Source organism: Schistocerca piceifrons, chromosome 9 (assembly GCF_021461385.2).
Source record: "Schistocerca piceifrons isolate TAMUIC-IGC-003096 chromosome 9, iqSchPice1.1, whole genome shotgun sequence".
NCBI lineage: Eukaryota > Metazoa > Arthropoda > Insecta > Orthoptera > Acrididae > Schistocerca > Schistocerca piceifrons.
In genome coordinates this window covers 120,486,147-120,500,603 of record NC_060146.1, presented here as the reverse complement: position 1 = coordinate 120,500,603, position 14,457 = coordinate 120,486,147, and the positions used below count along the sequence as shown (strand labels likewise).

At 41.7% G+C, this 14,457-nt stretch overlaps 1 protein-coding gene across 1 annotated transcript in view; it reads right to left on the bottom strand.

Moving 5' to 3' along the window:
- Positions 1-13,394, bottom strand: part of LOC124716748 (mediator of RNA polymerase II transcription subunit 15-like) — an 83,004-nt gene extending 69,610 nt beyond the window's left edge. The window contains exon 1 of the mRNA XM_047243290.1: positions 13,108-13,394. Coding sequence (XP_047099246.1) covers positions 13,108-13,394 — 287 coding nt within the window. The remainder of the gene's footprint in view (positions 1-13,107) is intronic.
- Positions 13,395-14,457: the final 1,063 nt, after the last annotated feature.

Genomic DNA, 14,457 nt, shown 5'->3' with positions numbered 1-14,457 from the left:
TGTTTCAATTTTCTTAGCAGGTACTGTCCCATCGTACGGCCATTCTACTTAGAAGGTAAAATTGTTTTTGCAGATCAGTCTCTTTCTCTGTTAAAATTGTGCCGTCATCGGTACATAAAGCAGAACTCATAGTAATCCCTTTGTCTATTCTAATACCTGAATGAAACTTGCGTTTTTCTATTCATGCAATAAATCATCTGACAGGGTGGTCAGAAACATGTGAAAAGCCTGTATGGGGGTTGCAGAGTAGTGACGATTCCAAGTTCCAAAGATTCATCGATTCTTAGTACTCTATGCTTCGAAGGCAACTTCCGAATCATGCCGAGTCCTGCCGAATGATTACGACCACCAGATGGCAGTCAAGTGGAGGATGCATGTGAACAAAGGAATCTCGGAACGAACAAACGAAGTTCGTGTGCCGTAATATTACTCGTGAAAACCAAGCTGACACTTGGCGGTGGCTTACGGGAACGAGCGTAAATGCATTTCCCATTTACTATCCCTATATAGTGCATATGCGCGGATTCGTATCATCCTACGTTTTTCTGTGCTCTTTACAACTCCACAGCACCTTATATCTCATAATAAAGCAATTGTCAGCCCTCACACACTGCAAATTTAGCTTAACTTTTGTTTCGTCGAAATACAAAGCATAGGTATTTTGCTTTTAATTTGTCTGAAAACTTGCTTCTGCCACTACTATTTACGTGAGAAGGCGACATACTTCTAAAGTGTAGGATACAATCGTATATCGCGACATTACTTCACTGCTAATTTCCTAATTCTGTTCCACCAGTGCCGCCACTAAATGGCTGTCGCACTAGGCCAATATTACAGAGCCATATAGAGAGAATATAGGCTCTCTAACCAATACCTTTCTTGACGGATCGCCGTGTAATACCGTCTTTAAACAAAAGCTTTTTAATTAATAATTTCAAGTTCGAGTTTTCGAATGTTATCGTCTTCAGATTCATATTAAATTTTACTGAAGTAATGTTGCTTTATATGATTGAATCCTACTGTTTAGAAGTATGTCGTCTTCTCACGTAAATAGTAGTGACAGTGGCAAGTTCTCAGACAAATTAAAAGCAAAATACCTATGCTTTGTATTTAGAAGAAATGAAAGTTAAGCTAAATTTGCTGTGTGGGAGGGCTGTCAGCTGCGTTATGAATTAAAGGGTGATGTGGACTTGGAAAGACATCTTAGCACAGAAAAACTTAGGATGATATGAGCCAAACCACGTCTGCCTCACTTCTAGATTTTGTTACTATAAAACAGACGTCTGTAGTTAGATACGTTGAAGCCACACAACCAAACTGGCATACCACGTAATTTTGCACCACCTTTCGCACAAATCGACTCCTCTTTCCTGGCATACTGAAATAAAACAATAGGTGCAATCAAATCAAACGTGATCTTTCATCAATTAAGGTATTGCACGTATAAATCGAGAATCACACTTGTAACGTCATATGCATGTTTACTCATAAATAAACAATTTCTGGCATATCTTATCATGACACAGTTTGATTCTAGCCCCATTGACAATTTTAGACGTGTCCTGCCATCTGTGAGTAAGATGTAGAACTTATTGCATTCCGTAAGAATCGTTCCATTGCATACTAGAATGAATCGTGAAAGAATCGTAGGAATCGATTCGTAATATGAGATTGAATCGTAGGAATCGAATTAGGAAAAAGAATCGTGTTGCCCAACTCTAGCACCTATATTACCTGACACTGTGTTGCCCAACTCTAGCACCTACATTACCTGACATTGAGACTTTCCTTCGAAGTACGTCCCATTTTATACGTAATGGTGAAAAAAAAAAATGCTGCGAGTGAGGTTTCGCCGTTGGCACCATTCATTTTTATTCTACCTGGATGCTAATCTTTGGTCTCTGATCACAGAACTTCAGAGTGCCTACTAATTCCTTTGCTTTGCATGGTCTGCCATGTTGCAGTCGGGCGAAAAGTTTTGATTGGTCTGTACGTGATTAAGGTATATTTACCGATTTCGGCTTGTAAAACTTATTTCATGGACTGAAACGATAACTGAAAGATGGAATTGTCAGATCAGCAGGCTATTACAACGCTTCATTATGAAAGGAATACTGAATCAGAACAATTTATTCCTTCACGCATCCAACGGACTATGCAAACTCCCTCTCGGTTGTGACCCTGAAATGGTAACATAAAATTTACTGTTCTATAAGTATTTCGGGTGCTCTATGTTTGCTGCGCGTGTCATTCGGGAAAATGACAAACGGTTGTAACACCATTCCCTTGTACACATATCTTAGTCCTCAACATGGACCACATGTAACGCCCATAAATCCAGAAGTTTCCCTCAGTACTCGGTATTTGAGCCCTGCTGAAGGAAATACATTCTCACATCTGCATTACGTGTCTCTGTGACAATGATTGCCAACATAAATACTAACAGGCAATGTAGCACTTCAGATACCAAGTAAGGGAGCACGTACTTCGTTTTAGATTAATGTGTAGATGACATTCCACATTTTAATATCAGTTTTTATTTCACAAATACATACTTCGTTCACATCTAGTATTTACTAGTAGCGGCATGTCTACTTTGTTTAAGACTCATCTACACCATTTATAACATTTAATTTTACGACTTACACAACTGAAAAGTTTCGCTAATACAGTATACAATTTGTTGATTTCTGCCGCATCCAATGGCATTCTTTTGCAAGACAGTGGAGTTCAAATGTAAAATTTAATAGAAATAAAAGAGAATCAATTTTCTGATCAACACGTCAATGTTCGGATCACAGAAGATTTTTGAAATGATATAGCAGAATTGTGATAGTGGAATATACGAAGTTATATGTTAGACATGCTTGACAACAATGCAATCTGCAGTGCAGTGCTCACAGCTTAGTCATCTGCATGATACCATCATTTCTTCGAGAATCAGTGACGAAACAGTGGTGATCATTGCCGAAAACTCGGATTTCATACAGAATTAAGGCGTCGAGTGCACCGATAACAATTCATACAACTTGTTCTTTCATTTACAGACGTCGGTCTTTCAATAACGTTTGATCCCTCCGTTCATTTCTTGACACATTATACTACGCTTGTTCGTCTTATACAGGAGTACTGCTGCGCGGTCTGGGATCATCACCAGGTAGAATTAACGGAGTATATCGTGAAAGATCAAAGAATAGCAACTCGTTTTCTATTATCATTGACATGATACAGGATTTGGGGTGGATATCATTAAAACAAAGGCGCTTTTCGTTGCGGCGGAACCTTCTCAAGAAATTTCAATCACTTTCTCCTCCGTCTGCAAAATATTTTGATGACGCTGACCTATATATGGAAAAACGATAATCATAATTAGATAAGGGAAATCAGAGCTCGCACGGAAAGATATATGTGTTCGTTTTCTCCGCGCGCAGTTCGATATTGGAATAACAGAGAATTATTGTGAAGGTGATTCGATGAACCCTCTGCCAGGCACTTAGGTGTGTTTTGCGGAGTATCCATGTAGATGTAGATGTAGTCATTTACCTAAACATACTGTCTCACTGTTTTAAGGTCTTCTGTGAGATGCCACAACTTCAACTGAACATTGGAAGGACTTGCTCAGTGAGAGGCAGATAGGAATTTTGTAAGGAATGCTTCCTACATAAGAAGTATTTCGTTTATATTTTCATGGTGTTTGAGACATCAAAACAAAAGTTTGCGAAGGTAAGGGAATCAAGTGGATTAGTATGCTGCCTTATGGTTCACAGTCTTACTTTTTTCCCAAGACACTGAAGTTACTTTTTTTGCCAATACAATGATGCGTCATTGTTAAATGTATTCTTCTAAAGACGCATAAGTATTATCGCTACAGTTTTATACGAGGAAACATTTTGCAAAACCAAAGAGAGAATTTTCTAAACATCAATTCACAATATTGGTCTTTTAAACAATGTTTGTCTAGCCATCGAGCTAAAATAACGCTGAACCAGCAGCCTCTATTTTTACTTTTACCCAAGAGTGGAAACATTTTTGTGAAATGCTTTACCACATATTTTAACAAGGCTCAGTCCATAGATCTTGTTAAAGGATATGAGATACTATTAAGAAAAGTCTATGATTCCAATAAGCCATTGTTAATTCAATACTTCCAAAGATAAAATATCTAGAACCTATCATAAGGTATTAGATAAATTCTCATTATGCGACATCCACGCCACTAACGCAACAAATATGATTTTAAACTGCTTACATACTCTTTCATACGATATAGACATCTTTGTTACTACTAGGTATAAACATAAAGACATCCCCCTTTTGTATATAAACCTTCTCTGTGCTGATATGTATGGTTTATAATGTTAGTTTAAATACGGTAGAGTAGATTGGCAGAATAACACCTACATTTAACATCCGCAAGTTTTCTGAGTCATCATTGATTCTTGTAGATTTATATTGGTATTTTCTTTTTATAGAAATTCTGTCTTTGCGATTAACTGAAAGGCTGTTTATCTGGTTATCAGACCTGCTACAAGACTTTTATTTTCGAAACATGCATAGCGTCGATTTCGCATGGTATTATATTTTATGAAAATGTGCTAGCATTTAGTCGGTATGATTTGAAGGAACTATGGAGAATTTTTGGCTTCATCATTCCGGGACAAACGATAGAGCTCTTGTTCACTCACGCACACACAGACACAAACACACACACAGGGTGATTTAGCTGGCCCCGATTTGTGCGCTTTATGCAACCCACCACGCGTTCAAATACCACATGCAAGGTTTACTTATTATCTCGCTCGCTACGTTCAAGCTATTAGTCCTACAGAAAAAAATGAACAGGTTATTTTTGTAGCAAATTTAATGTAGTTAAATTTTGTACTGGGGTACGTTTTCGCTGGAGGCAACGGTTTTCGAGTTATTCTAGAAAAACACGACTGAAGATCATTTTTGTAGGTTTTTCTTGAATACTTCGAAAGCTACAGCCTCTAGCGAAAACATGTCCCAATGGAGAATTTAACTACATTAAATTTAATACAAAAAGGTCCTGTTAATTTTTTCTGTAGAGCTAATAGTTCGCATGTAGCGAGCGAGAGAATATGATAATCTTGCACGTGGTATTTGAAGGGGTTGCAGGTTGCATGAAGCCCATAGGTAGGCACAGCTGGATCACCATGTATATACTGTATGTCAGTCACACAATCTGTATTGACTTGTCTGCAAACCAAAGGTATATTTTTAGAATGAATCATTTATTTGCCATCGATCTGTGCTCTATTACAAAAATTTCTAACATACTTACGCACCAGACCAGAACTCACATTCGGACCATTAAACTTCATAGGTAATATTCTAGAAAGAAAGATTCAAAAGCATGATTAAAATTCAGGGTGAGAGGAAATCAATGATAAGATTCGTTGATGATGTTGCTATCCTCAGTGAAACTGAAGAAGAATGGCAAGACCTGTTGAAAGACGAAAGACGAAAGTAACAAGGACTAGCAAAAATAAGTAAACAATAAATTTGTAACCGCATAGTAGATGAAATAAAGGAATTCAGCTATCTTGGAAGCAAAGTAACACATGACAGACGAACTAAGGAGGACATAAAAGCGGACTAGTGCACTCACAGAGAACATTCCTGGCCAAAATAAGTCCATGGTGCCAAACATCGGGCTTAGTTAGTGGAAGAAAGTTCTGAGAAAGTAAGTCTGGAGCATAGAATTGAATGGAAGTGAATCAAGAACTTGTCGAAAATCAAAAAAAGAGTTGGAGCATTGAGATGCGCTGCTTTAGAAGGATCTTGAAAACTGGGTGTTCCAACAAGAAGAGAGAAGGTTCTCTGTAGAAATGGAGAGAAAAGATATTTGTGGAAAACATGGACAATAAGGAGGGACAGTATATGATAGGATATGTGTTAAGATATCATGGAATAATGTCCATGGTACCAGAGCGAGCTGTTGTGGATAAAAACTGTAGTGGGAAACGTAGATTGGAGTACACACAACAAATAACTGAGGGTGCAGTGTACAACAGCTACTCTGAGATGAAGAGCTAAGCACAGGAGAATAATTCAAGAGAGGTTGCATCAAACCAGTCAGAAGACGGATATTCCAAAAAGAAAGAAAGGAAAGAAAAAGAAGTCAAAGTTGTTACCAGAAGGGAGGACGAGAAAACGACAATCAGTCAAAATTCAATTGGCTTTTTAAATGTACTTCCATATCCAGATTTCGGCTATAAATACCCATCTTCAGTGGATTTGAGTGGGTTATAATCCAACAAACTCCCAGCGGTAGATGTCACCATATGACTTCACTGATGTACAGGCAGAAGAGGACCTCTTAGTTTCCTTCTGCGTGTACTGCTGGGAGTTTGTTGGCTTATAACTCACTCAAATGCACTGAAGATGGGTATTAATAGCTGAAATGAAAATACAGTAGAATAATGAAAACGCAGTGGGATTGGGAGTGACTGCTGTAATTCCAGCACACAGATAATAACACACAATCACTGTGAACAACGCTTCTATAATTATGGAACCAAAGTAGGTAAAGTTGTTACTACCATCCTTCCTGATGATAACACACGGTCACTGTGAACAATGGTTAAATAATTATGCAACCAAAGTAGGTAAAGTTGTTACTAGCTCATCAATACGCTGATGTCATAGTGTACATAACAACTATCATTTGCCATCTGTTCCAAGCCCCTCAGATTGTCTCCTGAAGGCGTTTACAGGACTTGTCCTGTAGCATATAGTCGAGAAATATGTTACCCACAGTCCAAGGGTTCTTTCGACGATGGACTTCCTGATCTGTTGCTTACACTGTACTGTTATGTTACTTGCCGATACAACTGCATGGTGTAATGAGTTTCGAGTCTAGGAGACATGATGTAACAGACATATGCTGCAGTGTGTACATGTATAGCTCAGTCAGGGAAGTATTGCCCACGGAAAGCGAGGGTCTGTGCTGGATCATATCGTTGCCTGAATGTTTCACTCTGACATCAGCTGGTGCATTGCTTCGAAGTGAACTTTTTACAGAGTGCAGTCAAGTCACAAAACATGTGGTACTTTTCAGAAGAGTGTAGTAGCTAGTTTTCCGACAGAGCGAAGTGTCCATTAGGAGCTTTTATGAAAGTATTGCAGATGGAAATAAAGAACAGGCCATGATGACATACCCGCAAACATAAATTATGATTTTGAACAATGTGGTACTTACGAATGTGCCTCAGGTGAAACGTGACTGTGGAACAGCTGTGGAAGCGGAGTGGACAGTTTCGACATCTGCACCTGCTGTGTTGTGGTCGTTGACACAGCAGGCAGTGCTTGGCTCCTGGGCTGCTGATGCGACATGTGCAGCTGTTCCTGCTGCAGCTGTTCCTGCTGGTGTTGCTGCAGCTGCTGCTGTACCTGCTTCAGCTGCAATTGCAACCGCCTCCTCTGGTTCTCCAGCAGCTGCTGCTGCAGTAAAGCCTGTTGCTGTTGTGGCTGCTGCTGGTAGTGGCTGCTCTGGAGGGCGCTGTCTGGTGGTTCTACAGTGTTCCTACGACATGTTTAATGCATCACTGTATGTCTGTTTCCTCTCCAGAAGAATATCATTTCGACATTCACAATTATCACCTTGTATTGTATTGTATTGTATGTTAACCAGGGACCTAGAGACGACGGAGAGGTTCTGTCCCCGCCACAGCCACATTCGTCCACAACCCCACGACGACTACCACAGTCTACTTCACCCCTCCACCGCCCCACACTGAATCCAGGGTTATTGTGCAGTTCGGCCCCCAGTGGATCCCCCAGGGAACGTCTCACACCAGACAAGTGGAACCCCTATGTTTGCGTAGTAGAGTAATGGTGGTGTATGCGTACATGAAGAACCTGTTTGTGCAGTAATCGCCGACATAGTGTAACTGAGGTGGAATAAGGGGAACCAGCCCACATTCCCCGAGGCAGATGGAAAACTGCCTAAAAACCATCCACAGACTGGCCAGTTCACCGGACCTTGACACAAATCCGCTGGGCGGAATCGTGCCGGGCACCAGCGCTCCTTCTCACCCGGAAAGCCATGCGTTAGACCGAACAGCCAACCGGACGGGCATTATCACCTTAGAATTTTAGTGCTATGGTTTCTCTACTTGCATAAAATTTACAAGAGTGATGATTGACAACAATAAGGTGGATGCACTGTTTTAACTTTTGTAGCCTGTTTTATCGTTAGTTAGAAATAAATAGTCTGAATGAGCCATGTATGCAATTAAATTTTTAAATGGCTAAAATTACACACACACACACACACACACACACACACACACACACACACATAGTCCATATATAGGTGACAAAGTACAAAGTTCATTAGATAGCTCCTACTACCACATCAGACCTCCTATGGCCCAGCTTAGAGCAGCAACTCGATGTGGCATGGTCTCAGAAAATCGTAGGAAGTCCCCTACAGAGATATTGAGCCACGATGCCTCTACAGCGATGCGTAATTGTGAACGTGTGGCCAGTACAGGATTTTGTGCACAAATGAATCTCTCGATTATGTCCCATGAATATTGAATGGGATTCATGTCAGACGATCTGAGCGGCCAAATCATCCACTCAGCTGTCTAGAACGTTCTTCAAACCAATTACGAACAACGATGACCCAACTAACGTGGCGCACTGTCATCCATAAAACTTCCATCGTTGATTGGGAACATGAAGCCCCTTTAAAGCAGCAAATGGTCTCCAAGTTCCCAAACGCAACCATTTGGAGAGAATGACTGGTGCAGTTGGACCAAAGGACCCAGTCCATTCCATGTAACACAGTCCACACCATTATGGAGCCTCCACCAGTTAGCAGTTTTGACAACTTGAGTCCATGGCTTCGCGAGGTCTGTGCCATACACGAACCCTACTATCAGCTCTTACCAAATGAAATCGAGACTGATCTCACCAGGCCACCGTTTTCCAGTCTTCTGGGGTCCAACTGATATGGTCACGAGCCCAGGAGAGGCGGTGCAAGCCATGTCCTGCTGTTAGCAAAGACATCAGTCATCTGCTGCCACAGCTGATTAATGCCAAACGTCGCCACACTGTCCTAATGGGTGCATTCATTTTCTGTCTACAGTAATTTCTGCTGTTGTTTCATGCAGTTTTTCTTGTGTGTTAGCACTGGTAACTCTATGCAAACGCTGCTGTTCTCAGTCGGTACATGAAAGCCATCAGCCCCTGTAATGTCTGTGGTGAGACATGATGCCTGAAATTTGGCATTCTTGGCACACTCTTGACATTGCGGATCTCAGAGTATCGAATTCCCTAGAGATTTGTAAGGGGAATGTCCCATGGGTATAGCTCCTACCACCATCCCTTATTCAAAGTCTACTTATTCCCACTCTGCAGCCATGATCACATTGGAAACTTTTTCACATGAATTACCTGAGTAGAAATGACAGCCCCAACAATGTACTGCCCTTTTATACCTTGGTGTATGTGATACTATGTCATTTGTATATATGCATATCACTATCTGATTACTTCTGTCACCTCAGTACATACATATGGGTTTAAACTATAGGCAATAATAAATTGAGAAAAAGATGAACTACTAGCCTTGGAAGTGGATTACTTGATACAATATGCTGGGATGTCAGACAAGGCTATAATTACATACTTGATAGAATCGCTGCTATGGGAGATTCTTGTAATTACCTTTTTTTGTAGATGAATGCTATTTCACCCTATTTTTAAGAGTGGTGCAAAATCATGGTGTCAGAATGCTTAGCTAATTCTGCCAGAGTTGATTTTTTTAACTACAGAGGATTTGTAGCAATCTCCACTGACCACTCAGCAGTAGTTGATAGGAAATACATCTGGTGATTGTTTCGTAGATTACACCTTAGAATTTCCCAGTCACTGTCAGTTGATTTCGCAGAGCTATATGATCCATATTTGGACTTTGGACTGCCACTTCACGCTAACATTACCAGTGATGCACATTGGCGCATATAACTACTCCGAAACCTCTCTGAATAAATGGGTGAACTTGTGGGCTCCTGGAATAAGGCACCTTTCTGACACACTCAGCTCGCTTTACATAGCCATTCCTACGTACTGTGTTGCAAATTCTTACATACTCGAAATGGTAGAACTTGATTGATATACATTGATGAACCAAAACATTGCGACACTTGCATAACAGCATGTTGATGCACATTTATAGCACAATACAACAGCTATTATGGACTCCATGTATGAACATGTCCTTGGCAGGTTTCTGGAGATATGTGGCAATAGTTTTCCACACAAGGTGAAGCAATTCCAGTAAATTATGGGCTAGTCTTTTGTAGGCAAGGAACTGGTGCCTGATATTGTCCCAGATGTGCTCATAAGGTTCCGATCCTTCGAATTTGGAAGCCAAGACATCAACGTTAGTTCCTCAGAATACTGTAGAATGATTCTGGCCTTACGACTTCGACAATTATACTGCTGGAAGACATCATCACCGTCAGTGAATGTGTTAAACATGAAGGAATGCATGTGGTCCACAATAATGTTCACATAATCTACAGCTTTCTTGCAGTCTTCATTTACTACCAAAGTTCCGAGGAATCCCACGTGAATTAACCCTGTAATATAATACTCTCACCATCGACTTGTGTCAACCAAGATGTAACAAGAAACGTGACTGATTCAACCAGGTGACACATTTCTATTTATGTACAGGCCATTCTCACTGTTTCTGTCCGCGCTGCAATCCTAATTGAGAATGTTGTTTAATCAACATGGGAACACACATGGTCATCTGCACCGGAGTGACGTGTTCAGCTATGTGCACTGGAGGGAAGCACTTGTGCCTGTGTCACCGTTGTACTCTGTAGTCAGACGTAACAGAGATCGTCACACAACCTGCTTTACAGAGAGGGTAAGTTTCCAATCTCACGTTCTGTGACGCGCTGTGAACGTCCGACACTTTGTCACTCACTCGTGGTTTCACTGTGGCTCAGCCGATCTCCATACATGCTCACGACATTAGCAAACGAATGACCGACCATCTTCACAGTTATAGAGATTCTCATTTCTTGATGGCTGAACATAACAACCTAAAATTTAACACAATCGCTTATGTCAGTGGACTTCAACATATGTGGCCCGTAACAAAGCTAGAAGGACTTCCCAATCGTCTCTACTCACCTTCTATACTTTCATTACTACATCACATGCCGACAGAACCACCAGTGACCATTCTGTCACTCATAACGTTCTGGCTCATCTACCTTTATACTCCGCAAGCCACCCAACGGTGTGTGGTGCAGGGCACTTTACGTGCCACTGTCATTACCTCCCTTTCCTGTTCCAGTTGCGTATGGTTCGCGGGAAGAACGACTGCCAGAAAGCCTCCGTGCGCACTCGAATCTCTCAAATTTTACATTCGTGATCTCCTCGTGAGGTATAAGTAGGGGGAAGCAATATATTCGATACCTCATCCAGAAACGCACCCTCTCGAAACCTGGACAGCAAGCTACACCGCGATGTAGATCGCCTCTCTTGCAGAGTCTGCCATTTGAGCCTGCTAAACATCTCCGTAACGCTATCACGCTTACCAAATAACCCTGTGACAAAACGCGCCGCTCTTCTTTGGATCTTCTCTATTTCCTCTGTCAACCCGACCTGGTACGGATCCCACACTGATGAGCAATACTCAAGTACAGGTCGAACGAGTGTTTTGTAAGCCACCTCCTTTGTTGATGGACTACATTTTCTAAGGACTCTCCCAATGAATCTCAACCTGGCACCCGCCTTACCAACAATTAATTTTAAATGATCATTCCACTTCAAATCGTTCCGTACGCGTACTCCCAGACATTTTACAGAAGTAACTGCTACCAGTGTTTGTTCCGCTATCATATAATCATACAATAAAGGATCCTTCTTTCGATGTATTCGCAATACATTACATTTGCCTATGTTAAGGGTCAGTTGCCACTCCCTGCACCAAGTGCCTATGCGCTGCAGATCTTCCTGCATTTCGCTGCAATTTTCTAATGCTGCAACTTCTCTGTATACTACAGCATCATCCGCGAAAAGCCGCATGGAACTTCCGACACTATCTGCTACGTCATTTATATATATTGTGAAAAGCAATGGTCCCATAACACTCCCCTGTGGCACGCCAGAGGTTACTTTAACGTCTGTAGACGTCTCTCCATTGATAACAACATGCTGTGTTCTGTTTGCTAAAAACTCTTCAATCCAGCCACACAGCTGGTCTGATATTCCGTAGGCTCTTACTTTGTTTATCAGGCGACAGTGCTCTGAGCACTATGGGACTTAACTACTGAGGTCATCAGTCCCCTAGAACTTAGAACTACTTAAACCTAACTAACCTAAGGACATCACAATCATCCATGCCCGAGGCAGGATTCGAACCTGCGACCGTAGCTGTCAAGCGGTTCCAAACTGACGCGCTTAGAACCGCACGGCCACACCGGCCGGCGCGACAGTGCAGAACTGTATCGAACGCCTTCCGGAAGTCAAGGAAAATGGCATCTACCTGGGAGCCTGTATCTAATATTTTCTGGGTCTCATGAACAAATAAAGCGAGTTGGGTCTCACACGATCGCTGTTTCCGCAATCCATGTACATTCTTACAGAGTAGGTTCTGGGTTTCCAGAAATGACATGATACGTGAGCAAAAATCATGTTCTAAAATTCCACAACATATCGATTCAGAGGTATAGATCTATAGTTTTGCGCATCTGCTCGACGCCCCTTCTTGAAGACTGGAACTACCTGTGCTCTTTTCCAATCATTTGGAACCTTCCGTTCCTCTAGAGACTTGCGGTGCACGGCTGTTAGAAGGGGGGCAAGTTCTTTCGCGTACTCTGTGTAGAATCAAATTGGTATCGATGTATATTGTCATGTTATCACGAACAGTGCATTTGTGGGAGATGTTTCAATCTGATACGAAGTATGTCTCTGAATGATATAGCTCTGCATTCTTCTCAGTACCAGGACAGGTTTCATCAGGTTCAGTCTTTGAGTTTACACGCTAGGGCTGTCGCCAGTTCTGAGCCGGGTATCTGTTTTCCATTACTGAACGTAGCAGCATCCACTTACCCCACGACCTGCGTCGGACTCAGACTGGCAGTGTAAGGCCAGTGCTGCGTCTGCGACACGTGCTGCAGCTCGTCAGGGCTGCCAGCTACTGCGGAGCCCTCCGCTCCAGGGGTGTGCACGACCAGGCTTGTGAAGAGCGGCTGGTCCCCAGTGTGCATGCTGACCACGCTGAGAGACGCCGGCTCCGTTATGTTGGCACCACTGCCGCCCACTAACAGCAGCCAGATGACGGTCAGGAGCCATGGGGCGGCTAGCAGCTGCGGAAGGAGACGATTCCTCTCATTCATGATACACCTCGCATTCTCACGCACCTTTACCTCCTGTTTGCTCTGAGTACGTTATAATCGCTTTTTTGCTGCTCATAACAACAATGTTGTTGTTACAGATTTTTATTAAATAAAACAAATAGAAAATTTTAAAAACAAGTGGACTGTTGTCATTTGTGGCCAAAACTTAATGATAAGCACGTGTGCTCATTATTCATAGAAAGGTCTGTCCAAAAAGTGGCAAGACCGATATTATTCTTCGTCTATACGCGACGACAGATAGGTAACTAAGATATGCAATTCACGAGTCAGTTGCGTGCAGGCAGTGTTGATTGATGGACGTGTGGCTGTAATATGTAAACATTATTGTGTCTCAAGTAGCAAGGGGGGCAACATCTCTAAACGAAGTGTGCAGGACATTATTCAGACTGTTTTGAAGAAGAATAAATTTTGTGTTAAAGTTTGTCCCACACACCTTGATTCCTCAACAAAAAGAAAGACACCTGGACGCCTCCTGCGAACTGATTAAAATGAAAAGTTCTTCTCTGGTGAAAACCATCACAGGTGACGAGACTTTCGGTTGTCAGTACCACAAAATCACAAAATACAGAATGGGTCACTGAAGATTCGCCAAGACTGAAGAAGGAACAAGGGTGGCAGATGTTTATAGTGCCGATAACATAGATGACAAATATAATGCTTTCCTTAACAGATTTCCCATGCTCTTTGAGAGTTGCTTTCAATAAGAACCTTCTAAACGGGGTACTAGCGTTAAAAGGCAGCCTGGGTGGCTTACTAGTGGGACAAGGATATTATGTAGAACAAAGTGGAAATTATATCAAGATGTTAGAAGTAGTCACATTCAAGCTACAGCAGCCCATTACGAACGGTACTCTAAGGTACTTAAAAATGTTACCAAGAAGGCAAAGAGTATGTAGTATGCAAATAGAATAGCTAATTCATAGGACAGAATTAAAACCATATGGTCGGTCGTCAAGTAAGTGTCTGGTCAGCAGTACAAGGTTGACGAAATAAAGTCAGTTCGTAGTAAAAATATTTCTGCTGCTGGTAAATCAGATATATG